Source organism: Panthera tigris, chromosome C1 (assembly GCF_018350195.1).
Source record: "Panthera tigris isolate Pti1 chromosome C1, P.tigris_Pti1_mat1.1, whole genome shotgun sequence".
NCBI classification, from domain to species: Eukaryota; Metazoa; Chordata; class Mammalia; order Carnivora; family Felidae; genus Panthera; species Panthera tigris.
The window spans coordinates 173195934-173218191 of record NC_056667.1 but is presented as its reverse complement, the minus strand read 5'-3'; the positions used below and the strand labels follow the sequence as shown (position 1 = coordinate 173218191).

The window sequence follows — 22258 nt, the reverse complement described above, 5'->3', positions numbered from 1 at the left end:
TTGTCATGAACATATTATCCTATGTTTCTTTTTTAAGATTTAATGTTTTATATTTCACATTCAGGTCTTTGAACTCCTTTGAGTCAATCTTTCTGTACGATACCAGGTTGGGTAGTAGATATTTTTAATGGGGCCAGATATTCAAGAAAGTAGAATGCAGAAAGGTATAGTGAGTTAACCGATGTATAGCTTCAGTTTGGGTTTGCTGTCTTGTTTACCGTTTTGCAATGTAAGTTAGTGATGCTTTTGGAAGTTTTAAAAAGAAATCAATTACAATGATATGTAATTAAGTCAGTTCACTCTAAGTGATCTCCACAAATTACAGCTTTACCAGTGTCATAACAAATTATAGTATTTTTTCAGTGGTGTGCCCAAATCAGTCTTTTGCTCTGGAAGGCTGAGTGCTTTTGGCCACTCTTCAGGGGCAACATTGTGGAGAAGAAAGAGGAATGGACTGGTAATCTGCTAACCTGATTTCAAACTCTGTGTGTCATTAATTAGCTGTAGTTCGCTGCAGGGCATTCTTATAGTTTTAGCTGTCCGACACCCTTCCTTTCTTCTGGAAGCAACAATCCGCTCCTTCTTGGAGCTACACTTGTCCACCCTAAGACCCATACACTTATGTTAAGATTTGCAAGGTTACTACATTTTCCTATTTTCCAAACCTGAAACAAGTCCATTTCAGCTTCCCCAAATCGATTCCAGTCTCCCAACAGCTTGTCACCTCAAATGTACTGGTCCAAAAGTTTCAATTCTTCCAAATTGAAACCATCAGTGCTATTCTTAAGCTATTTGAAACTAGTCCATAAAGAGAAGCAGTCACATTGTTTTCATGGAAGAATGTTTTAAGGTTTAAAATATCAGTGCGGTGCATCCTACTATGTAGAGAAGACTGGGCTGCACTGAGGGGGAATAAAGCTTGTCTAAGGAGTGCAGTAGTAATGAGCGACTCCTGGCGGTATTCAGCTCCCCGACTCTCAGATCCAGCCACAAACCTTCCTTTCTGATCCTAGATTATTCTACCTTCTCTAGAATGAATAAGCTGATGGCCTTCTGACCTAAACTGTCTGAGCTGCCTTGTGTTTCTTACAACTAAGGAAAGTCTAAAACCACTAAAATTAGGCAACACTCTAGGCCAATATTTTAAAGAGAATAATTTGATGAGTTTGAAGCCCAAATTCTCATCAAGTTCTTCAAGCACCCAACCTCAGCCTGCTCCCTAAACCATGGGACAGGAAAACATGCTATATTTTACAATCAAGATATAACAAGGTTGTATATCTCAAAGAAACTAATAGAAATAGAAGAGTCCTTGAAAGACTCGAAATTGAGCTGATAGACTCTTCAAAATTATATATCTTATATATATATATAATATATATATAATATATATATTATGCATATATATATACATACCTATTTGTGGATTCGAATAGTTTATGATATGATATAGAAGGTACGTAACACTGCTATTGACTAAAAATCAAGTGTATGTTAACATTTACAAAGTGTTGTGAGAAAACAGGTTGTACATTTCACTAGTAATTTTTATGATGCTTAAAGCAAAGGGGGACTATTTATTACTTATTACAAAGCTACAAACACCTTAATGGCGTGTATTGCAGCTATGATTTGTTACAGGCGTAAACACAGAATTCTCTAAATTGTTTTAGATGGAATATCCATTCCTGCATTTGTGACTATTTACTGATAAGATTTTGTTTTCTTTCCTGACGTTGATAACATCCTCAGTGGCTGAACATGTGCCTATGTTCTTTCTTTTTCTCTTCCTGTGCTGCATGAACACATTTCCTTCCACCTTTGAATCCAAAGGAGACAGAACCTTTAAAAAAATTTCAGTGTGGTTTTCCATTAGTTTTTACTGTGGATCTCTAAATCATTTTGAAAGAGGAAGTCTCACTTTCCTGCTGAAATCTATTTCCCTCAGAGTGTAAATGTGTTGGTTTATCACTTAAAGTCACTTTTCTGTTAAACTCTTTTGAATCAGATAATAACTGCCTAAAACGAGGGTGGACGAACTGAGGTAAAGGACTCAATAGAATGCTAGACATGTATTTTGTCTGCAGTTCTGTTTGCTCTCTCATAGAAAACCTGGTTCGGAAATTGGTTATAAAAACAAATCTATTTTAAAGGAAACAAAGACAAAAATTTGTAAAATGCCTTTCTTTTTTTTAAAAGAAGTACTGGGGGCGCTGGGTGGCTCAGTCGGTTAAGCGTCTGACTTCGGCTCAGGTCGTGATCTCGCGGTTTGTGAGTTCAAGCCCCACGTCGGGCTCTGTGCTGACAGCTCAGAGCCTGGAGCCTGTTTCAGATTCTGTGTCTCCCCCTCTCTCTGACCCTCCCCCGTTTAAAAAATAATATTTTTTAAAAATTTTTTAAATAAATAAATAAAAGAAGTACTGAAACAAAGGGAAAGTGAAATCAGGAATTTAACGTTGCCTGCATTAGTGAAATAACAGAAGAATGTACAAAATATTAAAATGTAATTAATTCTGGCTGAGAAAGAAGGGTAGCAAATATTCTTGCATTAGAACTGATGCAGATAAAATCGCATATGAAAATGGATCTTAATACATACTTAGCCATGTTGATGAGGATTTACCCATGTCTCTCAAATACTGCCATTTTAAATTTGCATTTTCAAGGCTGAAACATGAGCTACGTACTTGAATGTTAGACATATGTCCTGAATGTCTGTCTACAGTAGTAAATGCCACATACACGTTTTAAATATGACTCATGGAATTTGTGGACAGAAGTGTGTGAGAATTCACATTAAATGTCATAGAAATTTACATGTGGAGGCATGCATAAGATTCCTACCAGTCTGTAGACAATTTGACATTACTCTTAATTAAATATATCTGGGTTCTGTATTTCAGAGATAATTTCTACAATGAAGAAAGAACAGATTTTTTGGACTTCTGTGTATCTGCTGCTTAACTGTGCTTCTGCCCCTCTTAGTGCTGTCGCCGAGGATGCTGAGGAATATACAGATGTCACAGGTAAAATGTTAGAAGCATTCGTCTTTTTCAGCTAGTTAAAGCTCTCAATTTTAATTCAATAATTTAATGTATTTTTCTCCATTGTGTAGAAAAATTAGCTTTTGCAGAAGTGACATTTTTCTTGGGAAATGTCTTATATGTGAAATGTAAAAAAAAATCCAAACAACAAAAAAATGAAACTTACACCAAAAAAAGTCACTTTAGCAAGGAAGGCTCTTTTTTTCAGGCTATAACATCTTAACACTGAAGGATCTCTGGACAAGTGCAGGTAGCAAAGTGCTGTAGAAACAGCCCTCTGTGAACCGTGATGCCACCCTTTGGCTGGGATAAGTGTGAAAAGAAAAAGGAAACTACAGACATTCTCTCCTTTTCTTGCCTTAGTCTCAAAATAAGAACTTCCCAGATGAGTCCAGTGTGAGAACCTAACCACACAGGACACTGGGAGATCTGGCTTAGTGCAAGTTAGTTCTCATCTCAGGAAGCTCTGTATCTAAAAACAAAATAATCAGCAATAGAACAAAAAGAAGACTGTACCATGACTGTTATTACAGATTTCTTTCTTAAAAGTAATATTTTTGTGGCAAATTAGTAAAACATTGATAGAAATCTCAAGTCATTGGTAATAGTGAGAGAATATGAACAAAGTGATAGCTTCTATTCGTATGTAATGTTTATGATGTACAAAAGACTTCCATAAATACATTTTTATTTCATATATCTAACCACTCTTTAAAGTGATTTAATTCAATATATTTCCCTTTGATAAAGACTAAATAAATATATATTATGTGCCTGAGATTGGTAGGTCCTAGGGAAGCAGTGATGAGTCAGACCAAGTTCTCAAGAATCTGTTTCACGGAGAGACTGTTCTATTGTCAGTGAAAAAAAAAAGAAATTGTTATAAAAATTTCCTAAAAATGAAACTATTTAATAAACACTATAATCTGCTTTTATAAAATGAGAATTTAGGCATTATGAAATAAGCTCTAATTCTTCATTTGCCCCATTTATCAAAAGAGATAGCTTCCTATATTCTGGAAGTTGAGCAGAGAAGGAATGTAGAGAATAAAATCCCAACAGGGAAACAGCGGGCAACCCATCTTGGGAGGTGGGAGGAGAGAGGATCCCCAATATTCACCTAATCTAATCTCCTCAGTTAGCCTGAGAAAATGCACGCCAGGTCACCAGAAGCTTCCTGAAAATGTTGCTGTTGCCACAGTCGGCCAACAAGCCAGAATTAACCCATCAATAATTAAGCCAGAGTTTAAAATCTCTGGATAAATTCAGAAAAAAACAAGCTGGCTAAGAAAACATCTTTATCTCAAAGTTAGACTTGAAGGTCACTAAACTGACTAGCTGCACAGTCTTAACCAGTTTTGGGGTTTGGGGTTTTGTTTTTAATTAATCTTTCAATAACATGATTCCATATCAGAATCCATTCAATTTTGAAGATACCATTTATCACACTGTGCCAAAGTCATGACATCTTTTTATAGAAGTATACCATTTGATTGAATAGAGTATTATCATCTTATAAGAAAACATAAGGTTTTATTGCTTCTCTCACAAGGGAATAGTAGACCTTTTCTTAATCAGTCTAACCAGCGGGGAGGATGAAAAACAATAAACCTTTTGATAATAAAAAAACGATAGTGACAAGATTTTTTTAAAAATTCCTTTAGAGTGGGAGAGAGAAGATTAGCAGGGAGAATTTAAAGAAAAGCAGGTGTCCTTTATAAGATTTAGAATCAGACAGACCTAAGTTTGCATGTGTGGTTTGTCACTCAGTGGCTTTGCAAAATTAGGTGAGTTATGTAAACTCTCTGACTCCCAGTATCTTTGTATATAAAGATGTAAATAATTATGTTCATATGGTTGTTATATGAACTGCGTAGAAGCACCTGGCACATTTTGTGGCAGGGAGAAGTCAGAGCATATGGCTGCATTCTTAAATAGTAAATTCCATTAAAACTCTAGACTCCCAAACAAGTTCCAGGAGAATGAGGACTCTAAAAGGGATGTGACATATCCCCAAATATTATCATGAGCCTTCTATCCAACATCCCAGGGCAGGGGGAAGGGAGAGTGAGATTGTAATCCTCAGACTATGAGACATAAAATACAAGAAATCAATGACAAAAATGACATAATATAAACCATAATTCTGTCTGGCTGCATCAGATTAAATTCCTGTTATACTGCTCTGTATGTGTTTTCTAGTTACATGGTGTTAGGCAGATCCTTGTCACTAACACTTTCCTCAAGTCTCAGTTTCAAGTCTCAGGAAAGCTCTCCCTGATCCTTCAGACAAGCTTAGGCATCTTAGTACACACAAACACAGCACCTTGAATGTCCTGAATATTTATGTAAGTAAGTCTTCAGTGTCTGCATGCTACATGAGAGTGTGTGTTTGTGGGGGGGGGGGGGCAGGGTGTCTGCTGCCACCTGATATTTGTACTATCACATCCGCCCTGACCGCGCAGTGTCTGACACATGATCAACACACGATTGTTAACTTTCAAAAGGATTTATCCAAAGTAAGAAATAAAAACCAAGACAGACTTGCATCCCTTTTGGATGGAGTGCATGGCACCACATTCAAGGGAGTGCACCTCATCACTCCCCCACGTCAGCAATGTGCAAAGTGTGGGTCGTAAGCTGATGGGACAACACAATATTCTAATACATGATTCATCTAAAAAATACATTAAAATGTGAACAGTAACGATAAAGAACTAGGTAATAACTTAATAAAATATAGTTTACAATTAATTCTTAGTGTTTCCTTTGGGAAGTTTTGTAAAACCACCTGCTTTCATTATTGAAACATTTTTAGTTTTTATAAAGTAAATTTGAGAAAAAAAATGTATTGAGTGGAAATCCTAGGATTAAATCTATGTCCTTGGCCTAAATGCCAATCTAGGAATCTCAGTCATGCAGATCTGTGACAGTATCACTCAATGTTAAGAATGTGTGAGATATTTGCTGTAAAACTATGTGGGGGTCAATTCTAAAGCCAGCACTTATGGTGTGAACTGAGCAATTAATTTCGATAGTGCTATTTTATAATTTTTAAAATGGTATTTAAAAATACCTAATTCAGAAGGTTGTTGTGATTATTAAATAATACAATTACAAAATGTCTGGAGCACAATTCATAAACAACAGCTGTTACTACTACTACAGGCACAAATATGGTACTAGCTTTCGTTTTTGTGGTGATGGCCTGCCACCTGGTGGCATAATTACTAAATAGCAAGTTGAGGGAGCGATATTTGTTTAATAGACAAAATGTAAAGTAAAAGTTTTGGCATGATGAATAGGACAATCAAATACATCAAAAGTCAAAATCAGAGGAGTCATCAATGAAGATGTGAAGATTTCTGAAGATCTGAGGTAGCATCAGCGTGGGAATAAGGAACCATAATATTATATGAGGAGCGCTATAGGAATTTCTGAAAAAATGGGATATAAGCCATAAGCTTCAAAATATCCGAATATTATTTATTATTCCTAGCTAATTCTCAAAATTATTTATGTGACTCCTGAGATCCTGAGACCTATTCTAAGATCAGACATTTATAGAACTGACAGGTCAAATTTTTATCGGTCACATAAAAATGCATCCACAAATACATTGTGCTAATGCAATGATACTTATCGTGGGTCTGCTCTGAATCAAGTGCACTGCTTAGAGTGTTTGAGGCAAAGTTTCTAGCTTCTCACAACTTTTAACAGTTCAGAATGTCAGTCACAGTATTCTAAATCTTTAAGTAAAGAAAGGGAATATAAGCAGCATTTACAATTATTCACAAATATACTACCGCTCAGAAAAGGCTTTCAGTTATTATTGAACTCAAACTGACAACTGTAATTTCAGTGATGAATGGGAAAGATATTTTTTCACAAATCATTTTTTCTTTATGTTTACATATTTATCTATGGAAAATACTTTTACCAACTCTAAAATGCTGTTATATATAATGTATATGTATTATATATAAGTGCTCTTATATATATAACATTTATAATGAACTATAGAAAAAAGCACCTGTGTGTATAATTTAAGAAAATAAAATTTTGGGGAAGTCTAAGAACATTTAAGCAAAATTTATAATTCTGAAGTATACATTATTAGATGCCAGAAACTTTTAATATGCCTTGAGAGACATTTTATTTATTTCTTAATTTTTTTATTTTTTTAGACACATTTTAAAGCCAATCATATTCAAAAAGTTCATCGGCATAAAATATTAGGTACATCATTAAAAAGAAAAGGAAATGAGATTTAAATTTATATATGTCAATCAACAGTTATTTACTCATTTGGTAAACTATTTACATATATATTATAGAGATTGACTGGCTTTTGGGACATTATATAATTGGTGTAAAAATTACTTAAAAATATCGTATAAACACCCAAATTATATTTTTCAACTGCACATACCCCACAGGAAGCTGAAAACAGACAAGTGCCCAGGTGCATAAAATTCAAATTAGTTAAAGGTTTGACCAGTATTATAACTTGTAATTAGCCAGTTCATGAAAATTGTGTTTGGTGTGAAAGTATATATGTCTTTTGTAGATGAAGATCTATATGTCATAATAAATCTCTGTTCTATGTTTTTCTACCTTATCACATTTGGAATCTGAAAACTTAACTGTTCTATAATTTGTCAGCTCCATTTATTTCAATTGAAAAAAATGTCAATTATATTATCAAAGAAATAAAAATGGTGATATGGTATTTTATAAATTAAACTTAGATTTTTTTTATGGTTAAAAGTTGCATTAAACTGATGAATGGATAAAGAAATTGTGGTTTATATACACAATGGAGTACTACATGGCAATGAGAAAGAATGAAATATGGCCCTTTGTAGCAACGTGGATGGAACTGGAGAGTGTGATGCTAAGGGAAATAAGCCATACAGAGAAAGACAGATACCATATGGTTTCACTCTTATGTGGATCCTGAGAAACTTAACAGAAACCCATGGGGGAGGGGAAGGAAAAAAAAAAAAAAGAGGTTAGAGTGGGAGAGAGCCAAAGCATAAGAGACTCTTAAAAAACTGAGAACAAACTGAGGGTTGATGGGGGTGGGAGGGAGGGGAGGGTGGGTGATGGGTATTGAGGAGGGCACCTTTTGGGATGAGCACTGGGTGTTGTATGGAAACCAATTTGACAATAAATTTCATATATTGAAAAAAATATATAAGCCAAAAATAAATAAATAAATAAAAATAAAAGTTGCATTAAGGGGTTGAGATAAAATTTACATGTTCATAAATAATTACCATGGAGTGAATGAAACAGCATATTAATAACTTATGCATAGAAAGCTATATTTTTAATCCTTCTAAGATTTCAGGGCATACTTATAATTTTATGACCCATATAGAAAATGAAAAATAATATTCCAATTATTTTATCACAGAGAATTTTAACATTACTGAAATATAGCTAAAGCTAGACATTAATTCGATATAGATCATTAAAATAACAAAACCTGAAGGATAGAAGACATTAGATAAACTTACCTATTCTAACTTTGATGATATGCCTATCTTCTCTTTCAAAAAATTCACAGAAATTTTGAAATTACAGGAATTCAACACTGATTTCCTTCTCGATGATTTATATCCACAAACTTTTTTTATTTAATGCTTTTAAAATGTTGCATATATTTTTACAATGATGACATTCATTCATATTTTTCAATGTAAATTATTTTATAGTGTATTAAAACCCTTTGGGGGAAGATACCTAGACTTCATCAGTTTTCACTTAGCAGAATACTGCTGCCTTCTGAAGGGCAAATTGGTTTAGGTCATTTTGAGGTTTCAATATCCCTCAGAAGTGACCAGAGTGAATACTTAAAGTCTTAGAAAATATATTATAGACAATCCTCAGAAGTATGAAATGGCATTATTTGGTCTTTATTATTTTGGTGGTACCAGCCACAATTGTCCATGTCTATCATACCGATAAATCTATAAGCAAATGCAACTTCTTTAAAATTAGGCTTCTATTGTTGGACTTAATAAAATTTAAAAATTCTACTCCTGAAATCATTGTTTCACCATATGCTAACTAATTTGGATGTAAATTTTAAAAAATAAAAAAATTAAATTAAAAAAAATTAAAATTAAAAAAATTGAGTTTTCTGTATGTACAACTCCCTTCACAAGATATGAAATTCTCCTGTGACTAAAATAAGTGACGGAATACTGAGGGAAAAAAATTCTAACTCAAGATCAAAATAATTGCCTCATTCTATTTTAAAACATAGATAGTGTTGTATAACTTTTTCAACATTGCTAAAATACCGTTACCAACCATGGTAAGTAAAAGAATGGACCATGATATATATGTACTTGTAATATCAAACACCTATACTTTCATAATTAGGGAAATGGTTTAACATGGTATGATATAGTACACATATATATGAATCTAGATATACTATTGTTTGTAACAAGTTATGTGTAAAAAATGGCACAACTGTGGATTAGAGAGCAAAGAGTTGATATTAATGTCTGCCCTTAAAAACTGTTGAATTTAAAAAGATGTCTCTATTTAATTTCTAATGTCAACACACTTGTTACCTTACAATTGCTACTCAGTTCCACATTGATCAACTGGTATATTTTTAAACAAATCCATAACAAGAGTCTAGAAAACTATTCTACATTTTCCTTTAATAATCAGTAATCAACTATTAAACTTTAATAGTTGATAAAACCTGTTTCATTGGTGTGTTTATAAACTTTGTGTACCTGTTTGATAATCTTGAATAACTTGTCATGGTTTCTTCAGCCTGTGCTATTTCTGTTGTACTTTTTCAGAAAAATTAGGACATTCTGAAAAGGAAATGAAAATAAAGAACATTATTGCAGTGTTGATGAAAGCTTATATATCTTTTATTTTTACCTTGTAGATGATGGGTTACCACCACTGAAACTTGCACATTCATTTTGTGCTTTGAAAGCAGATAATGGCCCATGCAGAGCAATCCTTACGAAATTTTTTTTCAATATTCACACTCAACAATGTGAAGAATTTATATATGGGGGATGTGAAGGAAATCAGAATCGCTTTGAAAGCCTGGAAGAGTGCGAAGAAAAATGTATAGGAGGTAGGTTTCTGGGGACAATTATTACCCAAGAGCCATTAGGTTCCTTTAACTTTTTCAAAAAGTTCAGGGTTATTAGATCTAATCATAGATCTGATAATTTTAGAAAAAAAAGTTAAACTATTTTAACATTCCAAGGAACATTTTGTTCACATTTTTGGCATTCCTGTGCAAATATCATTTTTCATTGTTTATATCAGTTATCATAAGTTATATTAAGCCCCACTTATTATCCTATATTTATTTCTCCATAATAAAGAAGAAAAACCTTTAAGTTCACTGATTTTATATCTGCAATGAAGTGAGTATAATTCAGTCTTCCTGGGCAGCTGTGAGTTGGCAGGAAAGAAACTGTTAGTCACACTGACTTAGTCTTTCCTTATCAGTACAGTGATCTTATAGCTATTCCTGTCAAAATAATGAATCTGAGAATCCACTTTGAGGCTCTCAGTGGCTACTAATGAGAAAATTCTAAACTGCATCAGAAAGCAGAAATAGGGGCATCTGGGTGGCTCAGTCAGTTAAACATCTGACTCTTGATTTTGGCTCAGGTCATGATCTCATAGTTTGTAAGTTCAAGCACCGAACTGGGCTCTGCACTGGCAGTGAGGAGCCTGCTTGGGATTTTCTCTCTCTCTCTCTCTCTCTCTCTCTCTCTGCTCCTCTCCTACTCTCTCTCTCTCTCAAAAATAATAATAATAATAATAATAATAATAATTAAAAAAAGAAGAAATATATATATATGAAAATTAAGTCATTTTCTCTGGGACCTTGGAATATTGTAGAAAATACTATACTTACTGACCCCTGTAGATTTTACTGAGCTCAACTTTTCATATTTTTACTAAGTAATAATGCTTAAAAGTATATATTATATTGTTAAGGTTTATTGAACACTTTTATTTTGCTTTAATCCTATTAAAACAACATTGTTTCCTGAATTTTACAAACTATAATGTGGTTTCATCTCATCTCATTGTGATAGATCCCAAATCACTTCTGGTCACATTTTGAATGCTTTTGTCTCTGTTTTATTCTTCTGAATTGTGGGCTATTTGAAGGATAGAAGAAGCTGAATTATGTTTATTTCCCCAGTTTGTAGCCCCAAATTTCCCCACAGTGTGTTCTTAGCTCGTTGAGTGAAACTGTAGTGCTATAGAGACGATATCTTTAGTTAGTAACGCTAGGTGCCTTGCTTTTTCGCTTTTTCGCAAAACAGGCAGCTGTGCATTTTCACTTTGATAATGTTTTCCAGAATAGCTTTCACAAAACAGCCTTGGCATCATGATGCTCTTGCCTGTGGGAAAATGTCAGTGTGGTGAAAAGAGAGAACTTCTCTCCTCTGTGACTCTGTGGGGTGCTTTGTTGTATGTTCCATAACTGACAGAAAAGGATTGATGCGAATGTATTTCCTTGACCTCAGAGCACTTATTTCCTTCTTTCTTCTCCATAGATGTGCTGGAAATGTTACTAACACAGATTAAGCAGTTCAGTGATCCTCTGTAGTGCCTTTGGTTTTTGTGATTGCCGGGTCGTTTTCCATTCATTATACCTCTTTCTCTTCCATACTGGGCCAAGTATCCTTCTGTGTTGAGTTGAATATCACTCAGGCTCAGCACCTTGGCTCAGAGTCCTGGTTGCTTCATTCTTTGTAATTCTCACTTTTTCGTTTAGCAGCCAACACATTTTCATCACCTGGCCTCTTTCCTGAAATACATACTTGTTTCTTTTTTACAATTCACAAATCGTTTATTTCACCATTGTGCAAAGGTTACCCTTTTCTTTAGGAATTAATCAAACATAATCATTTGGTTCTTCACTGACTGTCTTGCTTATATCTTCTAAAACATTATTATCTGTTTATATACCTAATGTATAAATACGAGTCTCTTGCTTCCATATCCTTATTATATCTTCAAAAGCCACTTATGTTTTATTGTTTGAATACCTGAGCATTTTATATAGAAAGCTACTGTTAAGGATATAGCTGGCATATAGAAAAAGCATTGCTAGACTTTTAAAAAAATCATCAAAGGAGCAATTTCATCTTCAGCTATGATGGAGTAGCTGGAACTGAATTTTCTCTCATAATACAAATGACTAGAAAAGTGGACAAAATATATGAAGCAACTGTTTGCAGACATTGATCAAAAGGCAGTGCAGGGGTGTCTGGCTGGCTCAGTCAGTTGAGTGTCTGACTTCAGCTCAGGTCATGATCTCATGGCTCATGGGTTCGAGCCCCATGTCAGGCTCTTTGATGACAGCTCAGAGCCTGGAGCCTGCTTCAGATTCTGTGTCTCCTCTCTTTCTGCCCCTTCCCAGCTCATGCTCTGTCTTTCCCTCAAAAATAAATAAACATTAAACAAAATTAAAACAAAAAAGGCAGTGCAGGCTTGCGATCTTTGAGAGAAGGGGCACGTGAGGTGAGGCCTGCCTTCTCTCAGCTTTCTGCATGAACGTGCTTCCGAACCACAGTCAATGGAGGGGAGTCCAAACACAGCATGGTGGTCTCCCTGGTAGAGAATAAGGAATTGGAGATTGGGGATTGAGGTGACTGGGATCTGAGGCATAATATGTTGGAGACAATGGACATATGTGGAGAAAAAGGTAAAAAGTCTGGATAAGGGTTCCTTTGAATTTGTCACTGAATAACACAACTGCATGCATTTGATGAAATTCCTTAAGTTTGAGAAAATAATTATAGTGATTTGTAAGAGGGACAACTCCCAGAGTTCTCATATAACTGGGAGAAAACCCAAACATATTGATGAACAATTATAAGAACTTGCAGAAGATTTTAGGTATCTCACTGGATGAAAGGACAGTGTAAATATTTATATACACATATACTGGCAATGAACAAATAGAAAATTAGACAAAATTTTTAAAAGGACAATTCCATTTAAAATAATGGAACATGAAGTTCTTAGGGGTGGATATAAATTCAAAAGTGCACAACATGTACAATGAGATCTATAAAACATTGTTAAAAAGTCATTGGCAAATAAAGAAGACTTTAATAAACAGAGATAGAAAACCTATTAAGAGATTGAAAGACTCATTGTTGTTAGGATATAAATTCTCCCCAAATGGATCTGGAAATTCTATCCTATTCCAATTAAATTCCAGCACATTTTTGTTTGTACATTAATTAGTCAACTCTAAAATTGATATGCAATACAAAAGACCTAAAATGGCAAAACAATTCTGAATAGAAGAGCAAGTTTGGAGAATTTTATCTGATTTCAAGAGTTATAGTACAGCTGCAAAAATTGAGGAGGAGGATGTGAGAATAAGTACAGAAATCAGTGGAACAGAATAAATAGTCTAGAAACAGATAGTACACAACCATGGTTATTTGATTTTCTATGAAGATGGACATATTATTTTTATAAATAGAATAACAGTTTAATAAAGAAAAAGTAATAAACATGATAAAAGCTTTGCTTCGTTTCAGCCTGAATGTTACTTGTTACTCTCTGAAATTCTGTTTCTTCCTGTGCACATTGAGGATGTGATAATCACATAGACAAATCATTAATGCTACTTACACAAATATTTACATTACTTGTTCAAGGGAAAGATCCTTTCCAGTAAATAATGTGACTGTAGGCTTGAAAGCACTTGGAAACATTAGAAAATAACGACATCAACATGTTGTCATTTTATCCTGCCGTGCCTGCTCATGTCTCTGTCTACAAAATTATATATTTTTTTCATTATGCTCATAAGTAGTTTCAATTTTTACTCATGTGTAAAACATGCTGCTTAGTTGACATGATAAGGTATGAATACTATAGAAGCAGCCAGTGAAATCTCTCAAAAGTGGTCCTCTTTATGCAGAGAACTTAATTATTTTACAATTAACTAAGATCAATGTGACTATTTTAAGAAATTGTTGGTTTTTGTTTAATATGTAATTACTTAAGCATAAATTATTGACAGAATGCTATTAGATGTTTCATTACAGAAATTCATACCAATTTTTAAGTGTTTTTCCTAGGGAAAGGGAAGATGGTATAAGTATGGTGCACATAAAACATATGACATACATTGTGTAGTACGGCTTGAAAGGTGAAATTCTGTATTATGAGGGAAGACCAATGACAACTATAGCTTGTGAACTACCAAGCCTGAGAACAGGGCAAGCCAAACGTTTCAGGAACTATGAATGTGTTTAGTTGGATATGTATGCACAGCTCTCCTTGTGCATGTAAAGTTGCTTTGTTAGTTGTTTTCAAATATGGATACTTTTGTTTGTTGTTTTTACCTATGTAATAGAGGCATGGAAACAAAGTTAATAGGTTTTAAAAAATAAAAAGTTTGCAAAATGGCTTTAGATACATGGCTTTCAAGATGTTTTGTCTTTTGGGTTAGTTGCTTTTTTTCCCACAACATTATCTTTGATTGCTATTTTTGGGAAAATAGGCACATTGTAGTGTTGGAAATTACAGAAGTAGATGAAAGATATCAAATTCTCATTAACTTTATAACCAGTCAGCCTCTACAGCAAAGTTAAAATAGGTATATTTAATTTCATAGAATTTCATCAATTCCTCAAACAGGTTTAAAGGCTCTAGAAAGTATGCTGTCTATATTAATTACTATTTTATTGGTTGGGCTAGTAGTGACTTTTCATGGGGCTTTTCATGGGGATTTTCTCCATAAGGAATTAAAGAGCATGTAAATACTTTTTCCATTCTCCTTATTTTTAACTTTGTCATTTCATGTTTTATTTGTTCAGATTGTGAAGACCTATTTACTAATGAGAGTCTTCTGTCCATATAGTCATTTTCCTACCTGCTTAGAATATTTTCTAGGCTGATTTCAACAAATAAGAAACATTAAAAATTAGTCTTATTCTCTGCTCTCCTACACAAGAGAAAAAAGATGAAAAAAGAATAGATTAAGTTACAATTCCTAAAATGTGTCCTATAATTATGAACTAAATTATTGAATATTAATTACATTTTAATATTTTTAATAAAATATTTAAAATGTGAATTCATATATATTGGGGTTAAAGGAGTTACTAAAATGGGAATTAGTAAAATATACTCTCATTACTCCTTAATATATCATTAGTAAATGTTATGGGTTTTTTTTTTTTAATGTTTTTATTTATTTTGAGACAGAGAGAGACCATGAGCAGGGGAGGGGCAGAGAGAGAGGGAGACACAGAATCCGAAGCAGACTCCAGGCTCCGAGCTGTCAGCACAGAGCCCGATGTGGGGCTCGAACTCACGGACCGTGAGATCATGACCTGAGCTGAAGTCGGACGCTTAACCGACTGAGCCACCCAGGTGCCCCTATGTTATTTTTTTTTAAGTCTATTTATTTATTTTGAGAGAGCACGCATATGTGCACCAGTGGGGTAAGGGGAGAGACAGAATCCCAAGCAGCCTCTGAGCTGTCAGCACAGAGTTCGATGCAGGGCTCAATCTCATGAACCATTAGATCATGACCTAAGCCAAAGTCAAGAGATGCTTAACCGACTAAGCCCCCCACGTGTCCCAGTAATGTTATGTTGTAAATAAATCTAGGAAAATATGACAATTTGGATAATTTACTGTAAAACTTATCTATTTTTCAGACTGTAATTGGCATAATTATCAATTAAATTGGGTGTTCATGGTTCTTATTTCCAGAATCCTAAAAGCTAATCATTGGTAATATAAAAACATTTAAATTCTAGTGTGTTGAATCACTTAGTTGAGTTAATTCACATGTATATCAGCTAAATTAATCAAACTTGGAATGGAATCAGAAAACAAACAAGTTATCTCTTTTAAAACTGCTTGAACGTTGAAATTAGGCATTTCTATGTTCCCATCCAATGGCTGTTCTAGGCAAAACAGTATAAACTATTTAGCAGTCTAGTCTGATATAATGTTTATCTGTATATATTCTTTTGCTCTCATAAATTAAAACTGTAACAAATTAGTTGTATATAAAAATATTTTAGTGTAAGTCTATTATAACAATTCACTATCTAATTAAAGCACATTAAATGAGAGTTTTTTATTTACAACAAAAAAGACTCCTGAGGTTTCCTTAATATTTAAAATACAATTAGAAATGTATCTTTTTTAAAAGACTATTGAATGAAACATAGTTTCAAAATTCAAAAAAGAGACTTCATTTCCTTCTCTTTCAAAGATGTTTTATTCTCCAAAAAATAACCCAACTGCTGATTTGGGTCTGAAAGAGGTATATAAGCCAACTTATTCTCTCTCTCTTTCTTTCTCTCTCAGTCTCCCTCTTTGCCTGTCTCTCTGGCCATACAACTAATGATAAGCTGCCTTGACCAAAGCTTTTCTGTGTAAACCAAATGATTGTACAACAAGCATCACTCAGCTTTACTTTTACATGAGTAAATTAAAACCACATATTAATCAATTTTATTTTTGAGACAGAGAGAGACAGAGCATGAATGGGGGGAGGGCAGAGAGAGAGGGAGACACAGAATCGGACGCAGGCTCCAGGCTCTGAGCCATCAGCCCAGAGCCCGATGCGGGGCTCGAACTCACGGACCGCCAGATTGTCATCTGAGTTGAAGTCGGATGCTTAACCGACTGAGCCACCCAGGCACCCCCTATCATTAATTTTTAAAGTTTATTTATTTGAGAGAGAGAGAGAGAGAGAGAGAGAGAATCTCAGGAGCCTGAAGTAGGGCTCCACGCCCTGCAACTAGAGTTGGGGCTTGAACTCAGGAACCACTGTGAGATCATAACCTGAGTTGAAACCAAGAGTGGGAAGCTTAACTGACTAAGCCACCCAGGCACCCCTCATTACCTATCATTTAAATTAGAACTTAGAATCCATACTTTTATATAGTGGGTCAAAGACAAGTGGCATCCTAGTTCTTGAGTGGAGTTATTCCATTAATTCTTTGATGTTAAACCAAAAAATATGTCACAGATACCTTTTGTTTCATTTCTCTTCTGTACTTGGAAATAATAATACAACTTGTAATTGGGTTGAGATAATTATTCAGGGAAAGGAATCAGGAAAAAAGATAATTCTGGTTTTTTCCACCCCTACTATCAATTCTCTATAGAAATTGTCTGTTTTTATATGCAAAGTAGGCTACTTGAATTACTTCCATATTTCACATTATCTTAATGACTTTTTAAAAATATAACTTATTGTCAAGTTAGCTCATACATAGAGTGTATACAGTGTATTCTTGGTTTCAGGGGTAGATTCTATCTCAATTACTTTTTTTTTAAAGTTTATTTATTTCTTTTGAGAGACAGAGACAGCGCATTGCGAGGAGGGGCAGAGAGAGGGAGAGAGAGAATTCCAAGCAGGCTTCTCACTGTCAGTGCAGAGGCCGATGTGGGTCTTGAGCTCACGAACCATGAGATCATGACCTGAGCCGAAGTCAAGAGTCAGACGCTGAACTGACTGAGCCACACAGGCACCCCATATCTTAATCACTTTTAATCACAGATCTTTTGAATAGCAAATGAAGTTCACCATGAATTCATGCTTTTGTCAATGTGTTAGAAACTTTCAACATCATTTTTGAGACAGTACTATGTTACAATGCAGATGGCTTCATATTTATAATAATTAAAATTAATCTTTAGATAAAATAAGAAATTTATTGACATAGGAAAGAATAATTTTAATGGTAATAAACACATCATTCTAATTTTTTTAAATTGAAATGTATATGTAATTTATTATAATTTGTGGTAATTGATACACGTTTTTCTCGCAGATTATATAAAGACCAGGACAGAGACCACATTAGAAAAAGGTAAACATTCATTTGTATGCTAACTAGAATGTATGTAAGGCACTTAGAAATTCAATTTTTAGTTTTCTTTGATACGGAGTTCATCATAACCCCATGCAATATTTGAAATGGTGTTTTCAGTAGATATAATGAAAAATTAGAAACAAATACATGCTATTTGGTAGGGAAGCCTTCAGATGCTATATTTACACCCATTTTAATAAAGCATGATATTTAGTATTAGATCAGTCACATTCCAGAGTCATGCACATGCTATTTCAACATCTCCGGAACAGTACTTTAGATGCCTCTAATCTTTAGTTCTCAGAGCTCTAATCCCTTGATATCTCAGCATTGTGTAGCTTTGGCAAGCTTTATCCAGTATTCCCCTGAATGAATATATGCCTTTGAGTTGTCAACAGTCTGTATGCAGAAGTAAATGGAAATATTTAACAATAAGTGCTCTTGTCAATGTTATTTAGTGTGTGTGCATACTTTTTATTTTGTGATTTAAATTATTTTATTTATTGATTTTACCTAAAAATAATTATCTTCTGATGAATATATTATATTAGCACATGAAAAAATGTACCAATATATTAAGAAAGATATTCTCCTTTTAGGAAAGTCTAGGAACTGACTTGGTCCAATTACCATTTATATTATTTGCATTTGAATGAGATAACACTAAACAATGAGATCAAATTATTTAACTCAGACATGAAAAAGCTACAAAATTCAGTGTATTTTAATTTTACTGACTTTGATTTAACTGTGTGAGGGAGTTGAAAGCTTTTGTCAGTGATAACCTTAAGACATTAGACTTTGAATCAAAATTTGTAAAATAAATTCAGTGGCAAAGTTTGTACAAATACCATTGGTGGATATATTTATTTACAAATTTTAAAATAGCTTTCTTAAAATGCCGAGTTAATGTTTACAAAAATGTTCAATGCTTCAATTAAAAGAAAGGAAATACCAACATTTAAATGTTAGAATGTTTTTATAAAAATGTGAAATTAGGAAAAAGTTACATGCAGATAAAATTTAACATATAATTATGGTATTTATTGTATATTTAATAATTTAGAATCCATTTTTTTTTTACTAATTCATGTTAATATTTTTCCAAAAATGCAGTATCTTATTGTTAGCAAAGTTAATTGGCTCCAAACAGTAAAAATATTGACACTGTATGAAATACAATCTTATAAACTGTAAAGCACAGTATACATTATTAGATGTGAGGAAAAAGAATATGGGATACACAGGCGCTTACCTAAGAACCACAGGAATCACTTCTGCTAATTGAATCCCTATTTCCCTTTCCTTTCCTCTATAAAATGAGCATATTCAGAGAAACAATTCTTTTACCTTTAACAAGTTATGAATCTATATTTTTTTCTGAGTTTTGTCAGATTGTAATTAACTCAAGAAAAAAAATATATATATCATTTCCTTAGATACCAGGCAAAAATGTTCATCCTGTGTAGGTTTATGGAGTTCTTAATCATCCTAGAATAGTGGTCATATTCAAGAGCAAAATAAGGGCTCCTCAATTGTGATTATAACCTACTCCAGTTCACTGCATTGCTTTGCTCAGTGAGATCACCAAGCCTCCAGAATCCCCAATCTGTAGAGTTCAACTTCAGCGTTTGTAGCAGATATGACAATAAGTAGGAGACCCAGGGATGAGAGATATGCTGTGTCAAAGGAAGAGCAAAGATCAAGGAGCAACTTGAATGAATACATTTGTCAAGAGTCAGGGAGGTAGGTGGCAAAGTTGCTTGGCTTAAAAGGTTGTTAGAGAGCAGTGAGGTAGGTAGGTAGGTAATTAGTTTCCTAGTTAGGAGTTCCTCTTCTCTTCATTCTTAATTGATATAGTACATGGAAATTAGAGACTAAAGCTATCAATACTATTCACACGTGTTAAAAAATGTTCAGATGCCATAACCAATGTATAATAAAGACCTCTAAGCATATCAATTTGAAGTTAACTCTGTGATATGTTTTCTAGCATCAATATTGGAACAGTTATAAAGGCAACCATTTTGAAATGGTCTGGTTTAAAACAATTGTCAAGTATGCAGCCTCAAACAAAAGTTAACAGTGAAAATTAATGTGGTTTGTGGAGGTTGGTCTATAGCTTGAAGTCTGTAGTTTGTGTTTTAACCAAGCATCAGTTTAGGCCAAGGATTGTGTATATAGATTTAATATGAATATTACTTTATCTGAGGAATATAGTGCATGAGTTTCTTGATTTGTAGCCTTATTTTAAACCGTAGGCCCAAGGAGAATTATTTTGCAAATGTGCAATTTCAACTTTGTCCTAAAATAAATTTATATCCTACAATGGGTCCCCATAAATAACAACTTGTAGTTGCATAATTTCTTAATTTATAGTTCTCAGCATAGTTTCTTATTGTTTTCTATTTTTATATGCAATATATTTTACCTCCTCCTTTTTTTTAAACATAGAATTCTTATATTCTCCGTCAAGATGATTTCAAATTTCATAAGAAGTACACGCTAAGGTCAAAATGTATCAAAATAATATTTGAATATATTTTTTGCTCTTTCTCTTATAGAAAAGCATTACAAAAATTTAGAATTGTTTTTTTTTCCCTTGTGCCATAAACTTAACCACAAATTGTTACTATGGGAATAATAGTAACATTCACCTTGAGAAACAAGAGGCAATAAAGAATAAACAAAATAACTTCCAAATTGGTACTTTGAGAAGTAATAGAAAGTAGATATTTTATACTATATTAAATAGAATGTTTTATTTAATAAAACAGTGCTCTCATGGGAAATTGTTTTTTTTTTCTGAAGATCTGCAACTGTTGCAGAAATCTTTAACATTATTAAATATATGCTCTTTTCATAGTAAAACACTCCTGAGTATTGCTTCCCTGAGACAGAAGAACAAGTTGCTTTAAGATGTAAAAGGATATACTACAGTTCATTTTGCCACTCTGGTAATATAGGTGCAGGGGAAAAATGAAGAAATTGGAGCTTTGCCCTAAAAAATTCAAGCCCCATATATCTTGCGGTCATAATTTTGAAAATAAATTTAATTCTCTTCTTTACAGAGTACGCATGTAGACAAGGTTTGTAATGTAGATCACAGTGGCGCAAGTTTGTGGCAGCTGTGTTTAGTCTGGTTTGGAGTACTATCAAAGAATGGGTATTAGGTTTTTTTCAAATGCCTCTCCAATCCCTGAACATGTATTTCCTTTCTGATTCTATACTGTTGGAGTCACTCCAATGCCTGGAAGAAGAAAAATAAGAGACACAGTGGTAGATGTCACACCTAATACAGATTCCAGCATAAGTATTCAGGAACTTCTAAGAATAGCTCTGAAAGCTTCCATACGCCTCAAAGCTTCTGCTCCAATATTTTAAAAATTGAAACCATTGTAATAACGCAAGACATTACACCTCTTTCCCTAATGAGAGCCTACCCCTGAAAAATATGAAATATTCCTAGATCTTTCCTAAATTTCAATGCACATAAGCCTAATAAACATAATTAGACCAAAATTTTGTCATAATATTTTGTGCTTCCAAACCAAGGGTAAAATAAAATGCCTTTATTCTCTCCATTCATGAAATAGTTGATAGTTATTGCCCTACTAATTTACTATGAGAAATTTAGAACTTGAAATTTCAATAGCAACTATATGTGACAATAGATGTATCTTCCTTATTCTAAATGTCACAGTAGATGCAGTAGATTATTTAATATTGTGCAGTTGTGGATAAAGTTCTATGTTTACCTTTTATCTTTCACTTTTCATGTTTACTCACTAAGTAACTTCCACTTCGTCAGTTATACATTTAATCAACACAAATTATTCACAAAAAAGAGTATTCTTTCTGACATTTTTATAATTTCTAGAAAAGCCAGAATTCTGCTTTTTGGATGAAGACAGTGGAATCTGTCGAGGTTATATGACTAGGTATTTTTACAGCAATGACACAAAGCAGTGTGAACGTTTCAAGTACGGTGGGTGCCTTGGCAATCAAAACAACTTTGAATCACTTGAGGAATGCAAGAACACCTGTGAAGATGCAGGTAAGTTTATTTCCCATCTCGTTTTACTTCATTTAGAGTCATTCCTTTAAAAATAAGGCATCTTAGAAGATGTTCAGCTTTACTCAGTTTTTGTTCCAGCCATGCAAATGAAGATACATTTGCATCCACTAAATCTGCTAAAAATTAGTCACTATGTTAACTTAAAAAAAAGAGGGCACTTGGGTGGCTCAGTCAGTTGAGCATCCAACTCTTGATTTCAGCTCAGGTCGTGATCCTAGGGTCATGATCTCATGGTCATAATCTCA

General features: G+C 33.7%; 1 protein-coding gene across 1 annotated transcript in view; it reads left to right on the top strand.

Moving 5' to 3' along the window:
• Nucleotides 1-22258, top strand: part of TFPI (tissue factor pathway inhibitor) — a gene marked incomplete at its 3' end in the record, with an annotated part of 102209 nt that overhangs the window by 61166 nt on the left and 18785 nt on the right. Inside the window, exons 7-10 of the mRNA XM_015543209.2 lie at nucleotides 2904-3026; nucleotides 9970-10167; nucleotides 17894-17932; nucleotides 21816-21992. Of these exons, the coding sequence (XP_015398695.1) occupies nucleotides 2918-3026; nucleotides 9970-10167; nucleotides 17894-17932; nucleotides 21816-21992 (523 nt within the window). The remainder of the gene's footprint in view (nucleotides 1-2903; nucleotides 3027-9969; nucleotides 10168-17893; nucleotides 17933-21815; nucleotides 21993-22258) is intronic.